The 20,846-nt window shown below is 34.3% G+C and overlaps 1 protein-coding gene across 11 annotated transcripts; it reads left to right on the top strand.

Moving 5' to 3' along the window:
* The first annotated feature begins 1,585 nt into the window (after positions 1–1,585).
* Positions 1,586–20,527, top strand: LOC110812954 (Phosphoenolpyruvate carboxylase family protein). 11 transcript variants are annotated; one of them, XR_015817911.1, is made up of 10 exons: positions 1,587–2,018; positions 6,922–7,133; positions 15,736–16,017; positions 16,717–16,839; positions 17,502–17,652; positions 18,169–18,266; positions 19,319–19,355; positions 19,461–19,613; positions 19,735–19,796; positions 20,023–20,527. XR_015817911.1 is itself a non-coding variant. In XM_088216204.1 (9 exons), exons 1-8 carry the CDS (start codon positions 1,679–1,681, stop codon positions 19,577–19,579), a joined length of 1,497 nt encoding a protein of 498 aa, XP_088072330.1. In that variant the 5' UTR covers positions 1,587–1,678; the 3' UTR covers positions 19,580–19,613; positions 20,023–20,527. The 11 variants fall into 11 exon arrangements, 6 of the variants coding, with proteins under 6 accessions (XP_088072333.1, XP_088072336.1, XP_088072335.1 ...); XR_015817909.1 differs by lacking the exon at positions 19,735–19,796 and adding an exon at positions 19,797–19,919 and having other exon boundaries at positions 18,034–18,266; XR_015817908.1 differs by lacking the exon at positions 19,735–19,796 and adding an exon at positions 19,797–19,932 and having other exon boundaries at positions 18,034–18,266.
* Positions 20,528–20,846: the final 319 nt, after the last annotated feature.

Genomic DNA, 20,846 nt, shown 5'->3' with positions numbered 1-20,846 from the left:
GGAACCTTACCGGGAACGTTATCTCATACCGGACGAGGTATGAAGACTTTAAATGTTTTGACGCTCATACTGGATGGGGTATGAGGACGGCCCGCTTCACCCTTATACCGGACGGGGTATTGAGGTTTATTGTTTGACGCCCATACTGGACGGGGTATGGGGACGGTCCTAGAAATTAAATTATTAAGGGAATGACTCACGTGTAGCGGGGACCCTTATGGATCCCCATGGATACTAGTAGGCTGATAAAAAATGGGGTAACTGTTGTTTGACGATTGAAATATAAAAGTATGACATGTACTATGTTACAGATTATGTATGAGGTTATGATATCTATGATGTTATTATTTCTATAGGTCGTTTTTATGAATCTCACTGAGGTAAGTAAATGGTAAATTGTTTGATTATTGATAAATAAAGTTACTTGAAATTTGTACTCAATTAGTTGTTTTTGGTTTTCTACCAACCTTTATTTCTGTGATAATGATATAGTGTGATGTCTTTATTGAGTTAGTGTAGTTCATTCCTTACTTAATCATTTCAGATCAAGAGGGTTTGGTTCCCGAGCCCGATTTACAAAAAGACGGCGAGTAGTTATCTAGATGTTTATTAGTTTCTTTTATAGTATTTCATTTTCAGTATTTTTCTTTAGATGACTTATTTTCGGTATTATTAGTACGTTTAAGTTATTGTGTAAGAGATATTAACCAGAATCTTTTATTTCGCTTCCGCATTTATATTTTTTATATATATTTTCTTTTTAAATTTCTGAAGTCGTTACATATAAACTTAAATATGTATGGATTTGAGTATAATTTTCATAATTTACATGCTCAGCATCTATCTCATTATGAATATAATTAAGAAAATTTTATTTTTATTTTAATTATATTTAAATTAGTATAATTTTAATTAATAAAGATTTAATATTATATATTGATAGTGTTATTTTATACTTGTTATTGAGCATTATGTCTAAATATTATTTTAAATTATATTTTATTTTGATTAACACAAAATTTTTTAGAAATTTTTTAAAATTAAATAAGGGATAAATGGGGTGGAGAACTGTTAAAAAGTTTTATTTATAGAGCAAATGTCAAATAAAAAACTACCTATATGCTTCGAGTATAAAATAATTATGAATTTAAATTTTTTATTAACTGAAAAGACATTAAAATTGATGAACTCATATTTAATTGTTATACCAAAGTCATATGTCAATTATGTAGAAGGATTTGATTTGAAACAAGGTAAAAAGTTATATCAATAATTATAAAATTTTAAAAGTAAATGACAAATTTAAAAAAAAAAACAACAAAAGTCTTAAAATAATAGCTTAATTTTAGTAATGGATTTTGATTTATATTTATTTTTTGATTTAGTCTGTCAATTCTATCAGTTGTAGCAATTAAATATTAAATATTTTATTTTTTTAAAATGAATTATTTAATTAATTAAAATATGTAGATTATTAGATATATTATTACTATGTAACTAACCATGTTATCACAACTGCCATAAAGATTTAATTTATAACAAGTTTAACCGATGATTAAATAAAAGGTAATAATCATATCATTAATTTTTAATGATACGACTTCACATTCACTGAAACACTTCTGGTCTAGAGAAGTCTGCTTCTCTATCCAATTCATCTTCCAGAGAGGGAGTGAGAATGGATCCTTCCGTTGCTACGCTCAGACGAGAGTTCAGAGTTTGTGTTGCCCAAACTCATCCAGCAAACTCCAGTCGATCTTCTCCTCTTCAACGGTCACTTTTCATGCCCAATAATGTAATTCAAATATCAAAAACCAAACACATCTCTACTGCAATTAATACCGGGAGACGGGTTCATTATAAAATCCCCGTCGTTTGCTCGGCGGAGAGAGATTCTCCTGCAAAGCTGCTTAGGCAGATTCTTGAGTTGCCGGGTGTTCATCAAGGCCCTGCTTGTTTCGATGCTCTCAGTGCTAAGCTTGTGGAAAAAGCCGGCTTTCTGTACTGTTTTACCAGCGGTACCTCTTTTCCTCATTTCTTGTACAATCTTTTAATTGGTAGGATGATTTGCGACATATGTTTACTTTATTTTCTGATTTTGTTGTCATGGTATTCTCGGTCTTTGATTAGAGCTACTTGGATTGTGATGGTCATTTACGTCTTGATGATACGTGTATGCTGTTCAAATTAGAGGGGAATCTTTGGTGACTGTGATAATCTCAAGACATGAATTTATCCGGATTGTATGTGACGGCGTAAAATTTGGTTGTTGAAAATTCTGCTCTACTGTGCAGTAATTTTTGTTATTTTGTTATCGTTACGTTGCTTGGAAAACATTCGTCTTCTTCTATTGGAGCTATCCTAGTCCTAGAGAAATACTTGCAGTTTCTTGGATTTCACTTCTACTCTTTATTGGGTTTGATCTCCTTTCTCACCTAGTTAATAAAGACGGGTGGAACTTGTTTGTGAAGAAATGCTGATATTGATTATGATACATTGGATAAGAATTTATTATGGGAAATGCTTGTGTCGTAATTATAATCTTGGGATTTTGCAAGCTCTTTGTTTGTGAAGTGGAATATTGTTTTTGTTTTGCTGGAAAGGAAGGTGATGGAAGGGCAATTGCCCAATAGCTAGAGTAGAGGATTTGAGTGAGACTATTGATTTTATAGACAATCATCTTGTTATTAGTTGTTAGTATTTCATTGTGTCGAGTAGGAATTAGCAAATGGTGTTAGAGTGTGTTATTCCAGCTTGTTCTGTAGGTAAGTTTCTTATGGACTCCGTGTCAAATGGGACGGATTTAATGAGAACTGAGTAGGAATTAGCTATGTGTGGAGTGCAACTGAACCGGAAAAGAAATCAGTATCTTATTGTCTTCTCTTTTTGTGAATTGTTTACATTCTTGTGATCCAAACCATCTATTTCTCCTAAAAACCTTAGTTGCATATCTACATCCAAGAACCAGTACTACAGCTTGCCATTCTAATGACTTCAAACACTTTGGGGGAAATTGGGAATGAGCAAGAGTGTAAAATGAGGGCGTGGGGAACAATAAATGAAATCTTATAATTAGAGGATCCTTAAACTTAAATTGGTTATTAGGAGAAATCTGTATTGTCTAATGTGGAAACTTAGGTTATTTGAGTCTCCCTAAAGTTAATGTGCACGCATGAGCACTTATGACTGTTCAATTGCTTGGGAAGACTAGCTTCCACCATTCCTTTTACTAACTTCATCCTTCTTATACTGAACAATCAGTAGGGAAAGCTTATTGATAAGGTCCTATGTCTGTAAGCCGGTAATGGCCTGATGAAAGTTGAATCTTGAATCCTGAAGAAGGTTGAATTTTGAATCAAGGGGGCAGCTTTTTCCAAGACTTTCTTTCCTTGTAACTTATGATGAGTTAGCGTTAAGGATTGTTGGAGAATCCTTTCATCTCCTAGAGTTAGGTACTCTAAATCCATAAAAGAATATTTAGTTGTTTTTTGGTATAAACCAAGTACATTGTCAGGAACATCAGTGGCAAAATAACATCTTTCAATAAGGCTGCTTTCTCACTTCTTCTGATCTGTCACTCTCTTTCCACTCAGCCAATTTTGTTGTTTTAGGGTTTGAAGAAAATTCTGAAATTAAAACCCTAAAAATAACTTTATTTGACTTTGATACCATGTTGATTTTTAGAGAAAAAATAATAATTTCATTTCTCATTCTTTAAATTGTTACATTTAAAATATTTATATAATTTCTAACACAGTGATAAAGAAATTCCTTTTCTACTAAACTTCTAATTATATGAGATTATTATTCTCATATAATTCTAATTATATAATATTAAATAATTTAATAATAACTAAAATAATTAAATAATAAAATATAGTAGTCAACACAACAACCCTTGCTTAGTGCACTTATGGATTCTAACTTTATAATGGAAAATCAGGGTGGTCAAGAAAATGAAGTTGCAGATGCCCTATCATGACAACATGAAGAGCAAGGTTTTTCAACTCCATACCCATTGCTCAACTGAATTTTCTATTAGGGGTGAATTAAGGCGTCCTGTGAATTACAGCAGTTGGTTGCTAAGGTTTAGTTAGATAAGGCAGTTGGCCATGGGCTTACAAAGATGGGTAATATTCATTAAGAGTCGGGTATCCTTCCCCACTTTCCTCCAGTTAGTCTAGCTATATATGCCCTAAATATTGGGGCATGAGGGGCATCAGAAAAATAGTAAGATGAATTGCTAGTGAATTTTACTTGCAAGCCCTTAAGCAGCAAGTTCAGAGCTATATTCGAACTTGCTCAATTTGTTGGCGGCTCAAAATGTTCCATCCACAACCAGCAGGTTTGCTTTCTGCTCAGCCATCCACAACCAGCAGGTTTGCTTTCTGCTCAGCCATCCACAACCAACAGGTTCTCGAAATATGCACACTTTCTTCCAGTTGTTCATCCATAAACTGCAATAATTGTTGCCTAAATTTTTGTCAAAAAGATCTTTAAACTCTGTGAACTGCCAAATTTTTTTTTTTTTCTTGCAACAAGGTGTTACCTTTCTTAGTGGCTTTAGAGGAGAGTTTTTTTGCATGTGTAGCACTAAGCTATTCTTTAGCTTAACCTGTCGCTCTCAGTCGAACTTGGAAACAGAAGTGGTCAATCGTAGTATCCTTTTATGGTGTCTTACAAGTGGCTGGAAGCTATGTTGTTAGATTGGCTATCTTAGGCTGAATTTCAGTACAATACTAGCTTTTATCCCTCGTTGAAGACCGCAATCCTTTGAAGTTGCCTACCATGAATTCACTGGAGATCAATTGTTGCATAATCTCTGTGACTGCTTACTTCAAGCACAAGTAGACATTAATACAGTTTATGACAGCTACCACATAGAGGTTTAGTTTGATATTGGTGATTACATGCTATTCAACCATATTTGTAGTTATCATTGGAGGGAAAAGGTCTCAAGAAACTCATATCGAATTCCGTGGTCCTTTTCCTTTGAGGAAATGGATTGGATGGGTTTCTTACAAGCAGGCTCAAGTCTCTTCCTCACGAAGCTCGAATTCATCCAGTTTTCCGTGGCTCATGCTTGAAAGGAATGCAACACCACCAAACTTGTTCAACTTCATCTTAAACTTCTTCTCCATTTGGCGAAAATTATCCCAGTACCTTGGGCAGTTTGGACCAGAGAACCTGAGCGGGCAGACAGTAAATTCTCATCTACTGGAAAACCTTTTTTTGTTTTTGAAATAAATCTACTGGAAAACCCTTTCATGCCTCTTGGAAAGATGCTTAGTTGCAGGAATGATGTTCAACGTTGGTGGTTGAGGGCAAGCAACATTTGAAGGAGAGAAGTAATTTTATTCCCAATTAATATGGTGACAAATCCGCTTACTGATTTGGTATACAAAAGAGGGACCTACGGATTGGTCATGCAGGAGGGAAGAGCTAAAGAACAATAATTTTAACATTGAAGTAGTGTTTTAAGGTTCCTTTAGCATACAGAAGTTCTTTTACTCTCTTCTTAAAAATACATCGGGTTTATACAAAACATCTTCTAAAAGTTTCTTTCTAATTTCTGGCCAGCCAGAATTTACAGTAGTAGATCTTAGTTTTTTGTCCTGAAGTCTGTTAAAATATTTTTCCTTCTCTCTCTACATCATCCAGCAAGAAGAGTTTGGCTTAAACTCTTACTTGCTATGAGATTAAATCAGATGTCTTTTGCTTTTAATATCTATTTACAGTTATCTAAATAAAGGTCAGAATCCTGGGCTAAATATTAAGGCTGCTGATACCTACAGACAACTCATGAACTATAAATCATGGTTATCGGAATAAGATTCAAGGAAGAGGGCAGCCGGCGCTTCTCTATGTACATATATGTTTTCTTTACAGCATCATCTAATCTCATATGGTTTTAGAGTATGTAACTCTAAGAGATGTCAGTGTTTCCTCCTGTAAGCTTATTAGGTCAGGAAGGGGGGAAATCCTCGAAACAAGTACCTCGGTTGATTCAAAATTTCAGACTTAATTTCCCACAACCCAAACACAGACATGGGATTAATCGGATCATATTTACTTTTTTTCTTTAAGAAAAGAACAATTCAATTTAATTTGGGTATAGAAGCTGGTGTTTTACTGAATTGGCACTTAAAGATAAGCAAAGACAGAATAGACAAACTCCTATAAACTAAACAAACAAACCTTTGTTATGGGCTCCAGGGGCAACGGGACCGATTTAAGCTAAATGCTAAGTGTAAGTAAACAAAAAAAGAAATCAATAAAAAAATCAGTAGCTTCTTTCTCTCCTCCTCTTTGTTATTTCTCTAAATTTTTCTCTCCCAAATCCTTCTATTTCTTTGAGAAAAATTAGTTGCAGATGTATATCCCAACGGAATGTTAGGACCTAGTTATGGTAATCTGCTGTTTTTGTTTTAAACTATAATATATTGATGAAGATACCCTGTAAAAAGAAAACAAAGTATTTTAAGTTTTTGAGAACCTTTTGGTTACATCCAGTGAATATAATATCAGTAACTGCTGCAGTAAAATGTCTATTTCCTCCTTGTTTCTCTCTAATGTGATTGTTTTTATTTCTTGTTTCTAAATTATTATTATTTATTTTTGGTTGAAACCTTGCAAAGTTGCTTCTAAGGCTATATTTAAATTATTGTTTCATGCTTTAGTGGGATTTACTATGTTCTATTTAGATAATTTAATTTTCTCCTTTAAAATGATTTCTTCTTCAGCAAAAAATATGTAACATGAAAAGTTGGTTACCAGGAGATCTGTTTGTTTTCTTTTAAAAGTTCAAGTAACAGGGGATTGAACCCCAGACATATACCACTGGACGAAGTTTCTGCCAATTGAGCCTATTGGCTCTAGCTAGGAAAGCTGTTTGTTGATAACATTTCATGTCTCTCTTAGGATTTTCCATATCAGCAGCCCGATTGGCATTGCCAGATACAGGACTTATTTCATATGGGGAAATGATAGATCAAGGGCAGCAGATTACTCAAGCTGTATCTATTCCTGTCATTGGAGATGGTGATAATGGATATGGTAATGCAATGAATGTCAAGAGAACTGTCATGGGATATATTAAAGTCGGCTTTGCAGGGATCATTCTTGAAGATCAGGTATGTACTCTAGAAAATTTTTGAACCTTCTGAATGTTTGTACTTTTTCTCCTTTTCTAGGCAAACGTGCATGCTTTTATAAATCTTATGTTTCATTCCCTTCATGCTCTTGCTTATCTTGCCTATTACTTTTAGATCTTGGTCAAATAAGCTTTCATTTGATGATTTTGTAATTTCAAACTAATGGTTACGGTTCAGGTATGCACTAACCAACATCCTTTTTGGGTAGTTGTGGTCTACCTAAATTCTGTTAATCGATTCTCCAGCAATATTCTAAGACGGCTTTAGTCTTAGTGTTTAGAGTTAATATCCTCAGCGTTGCCTAATAAAGAAAAAAAGCAAAACAAAACAAAATGGAGATTGACAGAAAAATGCAGTATTTCTTCTTTCTTTCTCTCTTTTTTTTTTTGAAAATTAGAAAAGGAAGATATTAGATGAAGAAATGGGGCACCTAGAGGAGTATAAGGTATAATACAGAAAAGGGAAAACATGCAAAGAAACAATGAAGAAAGCAAAAAAAAAATGTCAATAAAAGATCACAACCTGTTGGAAAGTGTATATATGTAATTGGGTTTGTGAGGGTATAATAGTAAAATACTCTTATGTAATTAATTCTAAGGTTTCCTTTTCATATTTAAAACTGTGATAGGAATCTATTCAATAATAAATCAGAACATTCTGTTCTCTCACATGGTACCGGAGCTATAGAAAAGATATTTTAACTTTTTCACAAACCTTGAACTGTTCTTTATTGCGGGATCAAAAAAGAAAAGAAACCCTAAACTCATATCTGCCCTTCAATATCTCCGGCAGGCCTCCATAGCCAGAAAATGCCCCTGCCGCGTTGAAAAGCAGCCTGTTCCAGCACCCCCGATTTTAGCTGCAGCGACTCTGTTTCGCCTCAGTTTCCATGCTCTGTTTTGCCTCTGTTTTCGCCCCTGTTTTAGCTGGGGGCTCTATTCCTGCACTGCGCAGCAGACACTTCTGTTTCTGCCCTGTTTTGCAACCCCTGTTTCCTCACACATCCCCTGTTTTTGATCTGTTCCTGTCTGCACAGACAGCCTGCAGAGCCCCTGCGTGCAACACCACCAGCAAATGTCCCTCTGTTACCTCACAACCCGGATAATGACGCACCTCCATTACTTTAGCACCAGTTACCGTACATGACCCAAGATTCTCTTAGGTGTGCTCAAGAAGGAAGAATCTGGATCCCAAAAAAAAAAATGGTTCAAGCATCAGAGTCAAGTTCTGGAAATGAGATAACTTCTGAGAATCCTTTGCATTTTGACATTAATTTACCTATTTCAACTCAAAAAAGAGGCGCTAAATACCCACTTTATCCAATTTTAAAATTTGTGTCATTTGATAATTATTCACTATCTCACAAGAGGTTTCTTATGAGTTTAAGTACATAATCTATTTCTAGCACATTATCTAAGACATTATTGGAAAATGAAAAAAGGTTATGAATGTTGAAATTCAAGAACTAGAGAAGAACCAGAAGTGGGTGGTGGTGGACCTACCTAAGGAAAAAGATATGTTGGTTGTAAATGAGTGTTGACCATAAAGTATAAAACTGATGGTACAATAGATGGATACGAAGCAAGACAGGTAGCCAAGGAATATTCGCAGACTTATAGAATAAATTATCAAGAAAGTTTTGTACCTGTTGCCAAGATGAACAAAGTCTGAGTTCTATTGTCTTTAGCTGCCAACTTTGATTGGTAATTACAACATTTTGAAGTGAAGAATGCCTTCTTGTATGAAGATCTTTAGAAGGAACTTTACTTTAAAATTCCACTAGGTTCACAAAAAATATAGGAGCAAATAAAGTCTACAGATCAAAAAAGATTTTTAATGAACTCAAACAGTCATCAAGGTTATGGTTTGAAAGGTTTGAAATAGTGATGTTGGGAATGGTGGATACAAACAAAGTCAAGTAGACCACATCCCGTTCATCAAGTTCTCTGATTTGGGGGAAGTTACAGCTTTATTTGCATATGTTGATGACATTGTTATGATAGGTACGATGAAAAAGATAGGTCGCTACTCAAACAACACTTAACCAAAGAATTTGAAATTAAAGAACTGGAGGGGCTAAAATATTTGAAATTTGTAAAGGGATAGGGATGAAAAAATACTAAATATTTACTTGTTTCTTATTGAAATAAGAATATGGATATATATACATGTAGATGGATTCATATATGGTAACCAATATAAATTATCCTATTAATTACGTTAACATATTTGGAAAAATAATTATACTATTATATATAAAGAATATTCTATAAACACTCCTCTTCAGGCTGGAGTATAAATATTAATCATGCCCAGTTTGTTCTGAAAATACTCAATCCGTGTTGTATTCAGAGGTTTTGTGAATATATTACCAAGTGATTCTCCTGTTTTCACATAACCAGTAAATATAAAATTTTTCTAAATTTTCTCTCGAATGAAATCACAATCAATCTCGATATGTTTAGTTCTCTCATGATGCATAAGATTTAAGGAAATATGAAGGGTAGCCTGATTATCGCACTAGAGTTTCGCAGGAGATGTAAGTCTCAAATCTACTTCATCTAAAAAATGGTGTATTCATAAAACTTCACATGTGGATTGGGCCATAACTCTATATTCATACTCTGAACTTGAGCGAGATATAATTGATTGCTTCTTACTTTTTTATTATACGAGATTCCCACCGACAAAAGCACAATATCTCATAGTAGACCTTTTATTAATTTTGAATACAGCCCAATCAGCATCTGTAAAACATTTAATGTGAGTATATCCGTGATTTCTAAACACTATACTAAGTCCTAGATCATCTTTTAACTAGCATAAAATCTGTTTCAGAACTTTCCAATATTTGACTATAGGTGTAGACATAAACTGAATAACAATATTGATAGGATATGCAATATCTAAACAAGTCATAGTAAGGTAATTCAATTTTTCAACTAGTTATCTGTATTTTCCTCGATTATCAATTGGATCATCATCATCTTTTATAAGATGTACGTTTCATACCATTGATGTATTGTATAACTTACCTCCCAGCTTTTCTATTTCTGCAAGTAGATCGAGTACATATTTTCTTTGAGATAATAGAATTCTTTCCTTACTTCATGTTACTTCAACCCCCAAAAAGTATTTTAACTGTTTTAAGTTTTTGGTATTAAACTTAGTATCCAAGAATGACTTGAGAGAAGATATTCTTGCATGGTCATTTTTTATAATCACGATATCATTAATATAAATAATAAAAAATGTAATAACAGCTGTTGATTAGTTATAGAAGACTGAATGATCACATTTACTCTTTTTCAATCCGAACTCACAGACTACCTCACTAAACTGGGCAAACCACGCATAGGAACTCTGCTTCAGACCATATAAAGATTTCTTCAAATAATAGATTTTTCCATACTCATGAGTAAGAAACCCAGGTGGTTGATGCATATACACATTTCTTAAGAGATCACCATGAAAAAATGCATTTTTAATGTCCAGTTAGTGTAAGGGCCAATCTTAGGTGGTTGTAATAGATATGAATAAACGGATAGAAGTACGTTTGGCCAATGGAGAGAATGTATCAGAATAGTCCACTTCATAAGTTTGAGTATAGCATTTCGCAACCAGTCGAGTTTTAAGTCTCGCCACAAAGCTATCTGAATTCAATTTGACTGCAAATACCCATTTGCACCCTACAGCTTTTTTTCCTTTGGGTAAATCTAGCAGATTCCAGGTATAATTATCATCAAGAGTATTTATCTCATCAAGTATGACATTACGCCAATCAGGGTGATTCAAAGCCTTATTAACTATCTTGGGTATAGAAGTTAAATTTATAAAAATAATTAAAGCATTAGATGAAGGAAGCAGATGATCATATAGGATAAAATTAGGAATGGGATAAGTTGGCATAGGAATAGTGCACTGATGTTTACCTTTATGAAAACCAATAGGAAGATCAAGGTCCTGTGAGGCAGAATAAGATGAGAACGGATCTGGTGCAGGATACGTATTATTAGTTTGTTGTCTTTTGAAATAAATATGAACAATTATTGGGTGGTATTTGGGTCAGAGGCACATGAACACTATCATCAACTTTCTCAAGTAGTGTTGGAGGCACATCATCTGGAGAAATACTATTATTTGTTTGTTTAGTAAAGACACCTAGTGTGAAACTATAGATGAGTCACTCGTTGTCCACCATTTGACTTGTAGACTTGGACAATGAAGAGAAGAATGATATATTTTCTAAAAAAACCAAATCAGTTGATATCAAATATTTATTGAGATATGGAGAATAACACTTGTATCCTTTCTGGAGGTGAGAATATCCAAAAAATATATACTTCAAGATCTTTTGAGTTCAATTTTGTCACATTAGGTCGCACATCTTGAACATAACAGATGCTACTAAATATCTTAGGTTGCACCGGAAACAAAGACTTGTTTGGAAAAAGAAGACTGTAAAAATTGTACTTATTAAGTACTGTAGATGACATACGATTAATTAAGAAATAAGTCATGGAAACGACATCAGCTCAAAATTGTTTAGGGACTTGCGTTTGGAACAAGAAGGCTCGAGGTGTATTAAGTAAATGTTTGTTCTTCCTCTCAGCGACTCCATTTTGACATGGTGTATCAATAATGAGAATTGGTGAAGAATCCCGTATTAAGTCATATAGTTCTGAAATGAATCTGACATAAATTTTTTACTATTATCACTTCTCAATACATGCACAGAAATATGAATTGTGTCTCGATTTCAGCATAAAAAGTACAAAAGCGAGAAAAATCAAGAAAAATCATTCATAAAGGTAACGAAATACTTAAACCCAGTTTTGCACGGAATAGGACAGGGGTTCGAAATATTATAATGAGCTAACTCAAAAACAAACTTAACTCGTCTATTGACCCTTGGAGTTGATAGATTACGGTGATGTTTTGTAAACTAACATGACTTGCAATCTAGTTAGGCTACATTATGAAATTGAGAACATAACTTCTTCAACACAAGTAAAGAAAGATGTTCCAATTAACAATGTGATTTAAATGGAGAGATAACATTAGAACAGACAATTGATCGAGGTACCCAAGTATGAAAAATGTAGAGACCACCTGATATATTTTTTTTACCAATAATATAGTTTGTCATAAAATTTTGAAAAATACAGTGATCAGGAAAAAATATAATACAACAATTTAAATTTTTAGTAAGTTTACTCACAGAAATCATATTAAAGGCAAGTTTAGGTATACTTAATACAGATGACAGGATAATAGATGACGTTGGTTTTATGGTCCCTGAACCAACAATGTTTTAGGTTGATCCAACAACGATAATTAAAAGAAAAGGTGTTTTGTGTGGTTGAAAACTAAAAAAGATATTAGAATTATCCGTCATGTGATTTGTAACACCAGAATCAATCATCTATCTGCTTGAGAAGGAGATAAAATATTTTTTCTCTGATTTAGTGAAAGTACAAAATTTATTCAAAGATCTCTGATACTAAATGAATTTAATATACTCGTCAGCTGAAATTATAATAATTTTTTCAAAAAATGAGCTAGCAGTAGCAACAACAATATTAACGATCTGTGTCATCCGACTACGATTCTGCAATTTCTTACAATATTGCTTTATATACTTTCGTTTATAACAGTAATAGTAAATAATGTTATTACCCATTTTTAACTCAAGAATATCCACAAATTGTCATCCAAAATACCCAAATACAACAACTAGAGACACGCTAAAAACGCTGCAAATATACAAAAAAAATTGAGAAATCAGAGTACTTCTTCATGCACGGCTATCAACAACCCTACTAAAACCTCACTGCCAACCACCAGAGACTCTGTGTTGCTGCATGCACCGTCGTCGGAGAGCCACGCACCGCCACTGGAAACCACTTAACAGCCTCTTTTTGGCCGGAAAACACCACAGAACTCCAATGCACACCCTAATCTGGAATGACGCTCGCAGAAACGTCCCAAATCGCGCCGGAGAGCAGAGGATCACTTGTTGTCGCGGGATATGCTTCGTCGCGGTTTTCTCTTCTCCGACCTTCTAGTTTCGTGCATAGAACCAGCCGTCTGCACAGCCAAATCTCTTCAGTGAAGGATTATTTGTGGGGTTTTTGCTATGACGTGTGAGTCTTAGTGCCCAAAATGCAACATTGCTTTTCATTGTATCATGATTGTGATGGTTTGAAGAAGGGATTTGAATTCCATTTGGAATGGGTGAAATTTAAATTTCAAAAATTCTACATTTAGTACAGGCTTGCAGGTTGCTAAGAAAGGTAGGCCCAAAATTGATGGACCTAAGGCCTATGCTATCGAGAAAGAAAAATGGAATGGGGCTGAGAAGCCTAACTCGAAATAGAAGGAGAAAGAAAAATTTTCGGCATGGATGGGAAGAAAAATTTTCGGCATGGATGAGCTTGATAGATAGATTGCCACTAAAAAAAATTATTCTCAACTTGGTCGATCCTTAGAGATGTTAGTGATTTCTCTGTAGATACTAAATGTTTTATTCTCAAGGGATGAAGGCATTAGTTTTGTTAGTCTGGTAGTCTCTGAACATTGTAAAAGTAAGGAGTTTCAAATCTCATTGGTTAAGGAGAGAGTACAGTGGTTGAAAATCATTATTCTCATATGCTTGCCCAGAATGCTCATATCTAGCAAGTATTGTTTGGAGTCTAATAGATACTTCTTCACTGAAATTCTTAAGAATCTATAGGGTAAACTAGCTCTTTTAGAATTTGTTGGTGGTCATAAGAGGAATGGGTTTTGTGCACTAGAAGGTAGGATTGGTATAAGCTGACAACCTTGTCGGAGATCTAGAGGTGTTTGCTTAGGGGGGAAAAGTTACATCTAAGGAAAGGAAGCCAATAAAATCAGTAGATGAGATTGAGTAGCGATTCAGAATGGTTCTCGAATGTCATTTCAACCTAACCCCGTAGAGTGCTCAATTTAATTTTTTAGGAGATTTGAATTCCATTTTAATAAAGGTGGGAATCTTGCCAAGAAGTAAGGTTTGCTGAATTGAAGGAGAATTATACCCAAAAGACAATTAAGTATGACACAATTATTAGAGAATCATTCTCTAATATTGGAGCTTACCTGCATGGTGCCAAATTTATTAAATGGATGCAAAAATCACTAGGGCATACATGAGGCTATGTAGGATGGGCTATGTAGGAAGGTGACAAAGATTCAAAAATCAGAGGTGGGCATCCCCTTCCAAGTGGAAGGAAGTAAGCCCTAGCTTTATCATTTCCAGAGGTTCTTTGAAATGTTCATACCTGTTCAACCATCTCAATCGATCTGTTTGCCATTAAAACTTGAAGATTCGAGCTTTGCAAATTTGGGTCCTATGTCTCCATCACTTGTGACTAGCCAGCCACTTGTCTCGGTGTCGATGAGAGTTGGCCTCAGCCGCATAGGTGGTGTTTGATTTGGCAAGATACAATTCCTTCAACAAGTTTTTGACCTGAATAATGAGCTCCCTTTGCTGTTCATGAAAAAGTGCCTTATCATGCTTCGTCTCAGCTTGGCCATACACGAGGTCTTCCTAGTGTAACTGAAGGAACGCCTTGAGTTCTACTTGAAGAATTGAAGATCACCAATGAGCTCCTCTGTGATACCAAGATGTTAGGTCATCTTGGGATTGAGTCATAGATAACTGAATGTGAAATCCATCAACAAGTGGAAAGCTTGTTTGCCAGACTTCTGGTCCTTAGGACCTATGGATGAGATATGTCAAGAGAACCCACGATCTCTAGATAATAACTCTTTTTTAAAAATTAATTTTGAATGCTTTATTCATTATTAGGATAAGTATTGTAGGGAGCATTTCTCCTCCAATCTAGGATTAGACAACTAATATCCTAAAGACTGCTAACAGTAAAGTTCTTGTTTAATGTAAAAGTAGACACTAAGCTAAAGGAAAGTCGAATGTGAATTCCATGCATCTGGTTGCACTGAAGTCACAGAAAGTCTAATGTGAATTCCATGCATCTGGTTGCACTGAAGTCACAAAGAGAAGCTGGTGTAGGATTCGAACGTTGCTCTGCTGCCGACAGTTTGCCTTGTACTTCTGATTTATATTTCCTGTGGGTCCCCTTTGGTGACCCGGCCAGTAAATTTGTTAGGGTTCATGTGCATCTTAGGTTGTGAGTAGTGCCTGTACAAAGGCTACTAACTTGACAATAGTGGAAAATGTTGAACTGGGACTTATTTTACAAGGATTTTAGTCCCTAGTTCTTGTTCTTCCATGTTTTATCTTTCTAGCCTGCATGTTCTATTTAAGTCTCCCTTTAATTCTTCATCTTTATCCTTGATTTTCTCTAATCTTTTCTCCTAATCCTCTATTTTGTCATAGCTTTCTACTTTCTCATCTCCATTCCTCTAATTTTGTAGTATCCTAGAATAAGTTTATTCTAGTGCTATTTATCAGGCATCTAAGCTTTCCTTCTTAATGCCATTGCTCTTGTTAATATTTCTTAATTTGATAATTTCTAGCCATCATGCGTTTGGATATTTCTACTGGGGCTTTTGCTGATTATGAGATTACAATTGTTAGGTATCTCCAAAAGCTTGTGGTCATACCCGTGGCAGGAAAGTGGTGTCTAGAGAGGAAGCAGTCATGCGGATAAAAGCAGCTGTTGATGCTCGAAAAGAATGTGGCTGCGACATCGTAATTGTGGCACGAACTGATTCTCGTCAAGCAGTGTCATTGGATGAATCACTCTGGAGGTCACGTGCTTTTGCTGATGCAGGAGCAGATGTTCTCTTTATTGATGCACTAGCTTCCAAAGAAGAGATGAAGGAATTCTGTGAAATCTCTCCACTAGTTCCAAAAATGGTATTACATATTTTTGAAAAAATATCAATCAATTGGCCATTCGCCCCTTTTATATGGTATTGTAGAGTTTAAATATATTGCTCAGCCAATTATTTATTTGTTATTTATTCAAAATCCTTCAAGATCTTAGGATAATGGAATTGGAAAAATGAATAACTACTATAAAAGCATTTAAAAATGTTAAATGTCGTTTTATGTACGAAAATATTTTTTAAAATTCTCTTTTCTTAGTTTCATATATGTTTATACAAAAGAAAAAACTTATGGCAGTGTGTGTATGCATGATGCTTAAAATATTAATAAATGCAATTTCTAGAAACAAAAAATAATATTTGATATTTCTAACTTTTTAAATATATTACTTTCACTTTCTAGCTTATCTTTATTTCAGCTAATACTAATAATGTTATTATGCGTAAACATATATAGGTACAGAAAATGAAAATAAAAGAGTATCATCATATCTCAAATGAAATTATACTTTTTTTAAACGAGGTAATTTTCAAAAATTCCAAACTTTGTTTAGGAAAATAATTGCACAAGATTATATATAGAATTAGTTTCCAAATTAATTATAAAATAATTGAAATAAAGAGCAAATAAAAAAAATTATCCCGAACATGATGGGCTGCCCAATTCTAGTTATTCTAGTTACAAGTTAAATTCTAGAAACTGATGGGTCTTTTGTTTCTCATGTAGGCCAATATGCTGGAAGGTGGGGGTAAAACACCGATACTTAATCCTCTGGAGCTTGAGGATATTGGCTATAAACTTGTGGCATATCCGTTATCCTTGATTGGAGTATCTATTCGAGCAATGCAGGTCACTTCTTCACCTTCCTATTTTCTCATGCATAAAATTTCCCCAACTTTTGTTGAAGACATGGAAAGGAGATATGCATTGATCTGATTGTTGTCATTGTACATGCAACAGAAAAGAAAAAAAGGTTATTCCAGTTTGCCGTTTCCTTAAGACGATATAGCCTATAAAAATTATGTTAGCGCATTTGAGTCCTTTCTGTTTATATACCCTATTACCATATTTTTGTTAAATTGGTGACTAGGACCAACATTTGTTTTGATAAGCCAGGGAGTCTGTGGGGACTAATATCACATTTGCTGTATACACATATAGATTACCCATTAGATCACCAGCTCTTGCTTATCAAGAAGCCAGTCCGTGGTGCAAGCACAAAAAAAATAGTTGGGGAAGGGCTAACCCCAACCAACACTCCTCCCTAAAAATGGAAAAAGAGCAATACCATGTAGGTTTCATCGAAAAAAAATTCATACTTTTGATTATCAATGGCAATTTTGCACTTCATATATTTAGATACAGTCAGGTGCTGCAAATTATGCTAGTATCATTGTGGATAATAGAATTATCACAAACTGGCGAAGCTAGCCGTTTCCAGCAGCTAATTGGGGAATGTCATTATTTCAAGTATTACTCAAGGTTGAGCAACTTTTGTAATGTATTTGCAGGACTCTCTAATGGCCATTAAAGGAGGCCGCATTCCTCCCCCTGGAAGCATGCCATCTTTTGAAGAGATAAAGGAGATCTTAGGTTTCAATACCTACTATGAAGAAGAAAAACGATATGCTACAAGCTCCACTCAGCTTTCATCAGATAGAGGTGGGTGATTAGTAGGTCTCTTAAGTTTCTTCATCAATCAAACATTGACCAACAATTATATTTACTTTCACATGAAGTGGTTTACATCAAGTTAAAAATTTCATTTTGGCATATGCATGCAGGTTTGTAGTCCTTTTGCCTGGACATATTATCAGCGTGAAATAATGATAGCTTTTAGGTTGAATACTTCATTTGACTATTTATTTGTTTTAAAATCATAAGTTTTGAAAATTATATTTGAATTTTAGTTGATGTAATATTTTATTTAATGTTGTTAGCAAAAATTAGGTTATCAGCCGGCCAACATTTCGTGTCACCAAGCTGTCACTATAATTTCCAGCTTGTTTAGAGTTTCTGTTTCCCACTTCCTAACTAGTGCAGGTTATATGTCAGCAACCAGTAACGTACATGGTATTCAACAAAGGGCTCGAGATGATACTGATCAGAGAAATCGAAGTCCTAAAGATCCCATCGTCGAAGTGATTACTCCTGATGTATACAATAACTATGGTGCAGATGGTTCGAGGGAACCTTTTCCTGGGATCTGGTCTCGGACATTGAGAATAAGAATTACTGGACGAGATGGATTTGAGAAGCTCGATGTTAGAATACCTGTAAGTTACGTTACCAGTTCAGATATATAAAATACATATCTCTGATGTCATCCGTATTTGTGTCTATCCAAACTAACATAGAAAGTGAAAAGAAAAAGAACTGAAGCACTGTTGTGGTTTCTTTATCAAACTGCAGATGATGTCTTAAATATTTCTGTTATGTTCAATAATAAAAATAAAGCAGTAGTTGCGAATATTTTCATTAGGATCCTGACCCGTGGTAATGACATGATAGCCTACTGATGTCAAGAGATGCATGAACAGTTTATGTGGGAGTTGGTTACTTCAGTGATGCGAGATTACCTACTCCTTAAAGGTAGTTTTTTATGTCCTCTGGAAGAAGTAAAACAGCATGCAGTATCTTCAGACTTAAGTGTTCTGTACTTATTTACTCGAGAATTATCATTTTCCCTCTTACCGAGCATAAATCTTTTCATTCAGAATTGATCAAGATGGGATTGGAGGAGATTTCTGCAACCTTTCTTTTTGGATTTTCAGTATTTAGTCCTTTTACCAGATCCAGATCACAGTGTATCAGTTTTTGTCTACTATAGGAATTTATTTGATGACCGAAAATTACTGAAAATTTATTTTCCTTTTTATAGTGCAATTAACTAAAATCATATTCTGTTTCATCTTTCCTGGTGTTTCCTGCATTGCGTTTTGGTCCCTGACTTTTTCTCAGCTTTTGTTTTGATATTATTTTTTCTTTGCTTAGCTGGATGTATATATATTCATATATTTCATTTCTAGTTGTGCAAATTACAAGTGTATATTCCAATAAGTCATTTTCATGTACTGCACAAAAATTGTGTAGCCCAAATTCTTTTCTTTTTTTGGTCAAAACATCGTCCATATACAAGAGTTGAAGATCATCGTTCAGGTATCATTTTTAAGTAATCCAGTCTTCATCCAGGATTATTTTTAGGCTAGTCTCCTGCTGCTATGTTAAACTTCTAAATAAATGATTTTGATAGACCTGAATATGTTTTATGAAAATGTAACTAGAATCCTTTTTATTGTTTCTTTTTCCCTAAAAATAATTCAAACAGGCTGGATTTTTGGAAGGAATCACAAATATAGTTCCAGGTATAGTCTGTTCTGGTTTTTGTTATTATATTATATTTTTCCTTAGTTTATTTTATTTTTCTAGTCTTATAATTGGGCAAACAAAAACTCTATCTACATCTGCAGCTTTGGGGGGTGTAAACATTAAAGCATTGTTAGATGATGCAGCCGATGAAGTAGGAGGAAAGATTCTGTTGGATTTTAATGATACAATAGGTGACAGGATTCAAGTGTATCTTGAATAACTGCATTGCTGTCGAGTTCTCAGAATTTTGAAAGGTAAAGCAATCTTTGGCTGTAACAAAATCTTATTGGAAAGAAAGCTAATAAGATGTTTACTTTTATGTTTTCTCTCTGTATATGTACAATATATTTTTTCTTTTTATTTGCTTTTTTGCAGAAAATGCTAAACTCTCTACTTCCTAGATATTTGAACACTGGGAATTGGTGTCCTGAATCCAGGTTTTTACTCTTATCTATCTCTATAACCACCACACTGATGGGAAAAAGTTGAAGGATGCATATTTTCTCCCCCCAAAAGATGAGGAAAAAAGTTACATCTAGATTTTCACCTTCCATTTCAAGGTGGAGGGATTAGGTTTTCTTCAAGGACTAGTGCTGGTGGATTTTGTATTATAATTATCATCTTCTCTTTCTATTTTTGATTCCAAAAATCTTTTGTTTATAGGATTGATGATTTGCTCCGGAAAACTGAAGCACGGTACTTAGAAGGATCCAACCAGTGAACAAACAGCCTATGACGTATGAACCATTAACTTGCCTTGCAGCATCTAAATTGATGCTTAGACCCACTCCCGTCTTCGTTCTTGAAGTTTTAGCTTCCCCAGTTGCCTGATTTCAGAAAATTGAAAGAATGGTGATTTGATACACCTATGGATACTTACATCTATGGATACTAGCGGGACTATGCCTGGAATACGTTGTACATGTTATTAAAATGCTTCAGCACCCACAAGCCGTGACAAAATTCTCTGTTGTTGATATTGTTAAAGGGCATTAACTACTAATTAAACTAGATACTCTTATGGAGTAAGAAGTAACTATAAATAGGATAAATTACACCCTTTCTTATTTGATCCTTCACAAAATAAATTTTTTTGTTTGTGTTTTTTTGACAATCTACTGTGCGGTTTCATTAGTAAATAAAATAAATTTAAGAGTAGGCGACGTAAGTTTGGCATGGCTTCAACATTACTTTTTGTTGAGTTCTTTTTTTTTTTCTTTTCTTTTTTTAATTACTGGTAAATGATGCAATTCGAATATAAAGTTGGAGAGTTTTAATATCCTAATGCTAAAATTGAAAATGTTCTCTACAAAAATCTAAAAGCTAATTAAGAAAGGAATATATATCTTTTGGAATATCTGGATTTTCATCTCTTGAGCTAAGTTATTTTAGTATTTTACCTCGAGTTAATTAGGTCATTTTTCATTAGAAAGAGGAAAAAAAAAACAAAGAAGAAAGACTCGTATTATATTTGAAAGATTATAATT

Source organism: Carica papaya, chromosome 3, assembly GCF_054855325.1.
Source record: "Carica papaya isolate Zhongbai chromosome 3, ASM5485532v1, whole genome shotgun sequence".
Taxonomy (NCBI): Eukaryota; Viridiplantae; Streptophyta; class Magnoliopsida; order Brassicales; family Caricaceae; genus Carica; species Carica papaya.
This window is presented reverse-complemented; position numbering and strand designations above follow the sequence as displayed.

Coding starts and splice junctions, on each gene's coding strand:
- LOC110812954 (XM_088216204.1), top strand. CDS start 1,679: ATGGATCCTTCCGTTGCTACGCTCAGACGAGAGTTCAGAGTTTGTGTT. Junction 17,653..18,033: donor TCAGCTTTCATCAGATAGAG/GTGGGTGATTAG, acceptor TAACTAGTGCAG/GTTATATGTCAGCAACCAGT. Junction 18,267..19,318: donor AGCTCGATGTTAGAATACCT/GTAAGTTACGTT, acceptor TAATTCAAACAG/GCTGGATTTTTGGAAGGAAT.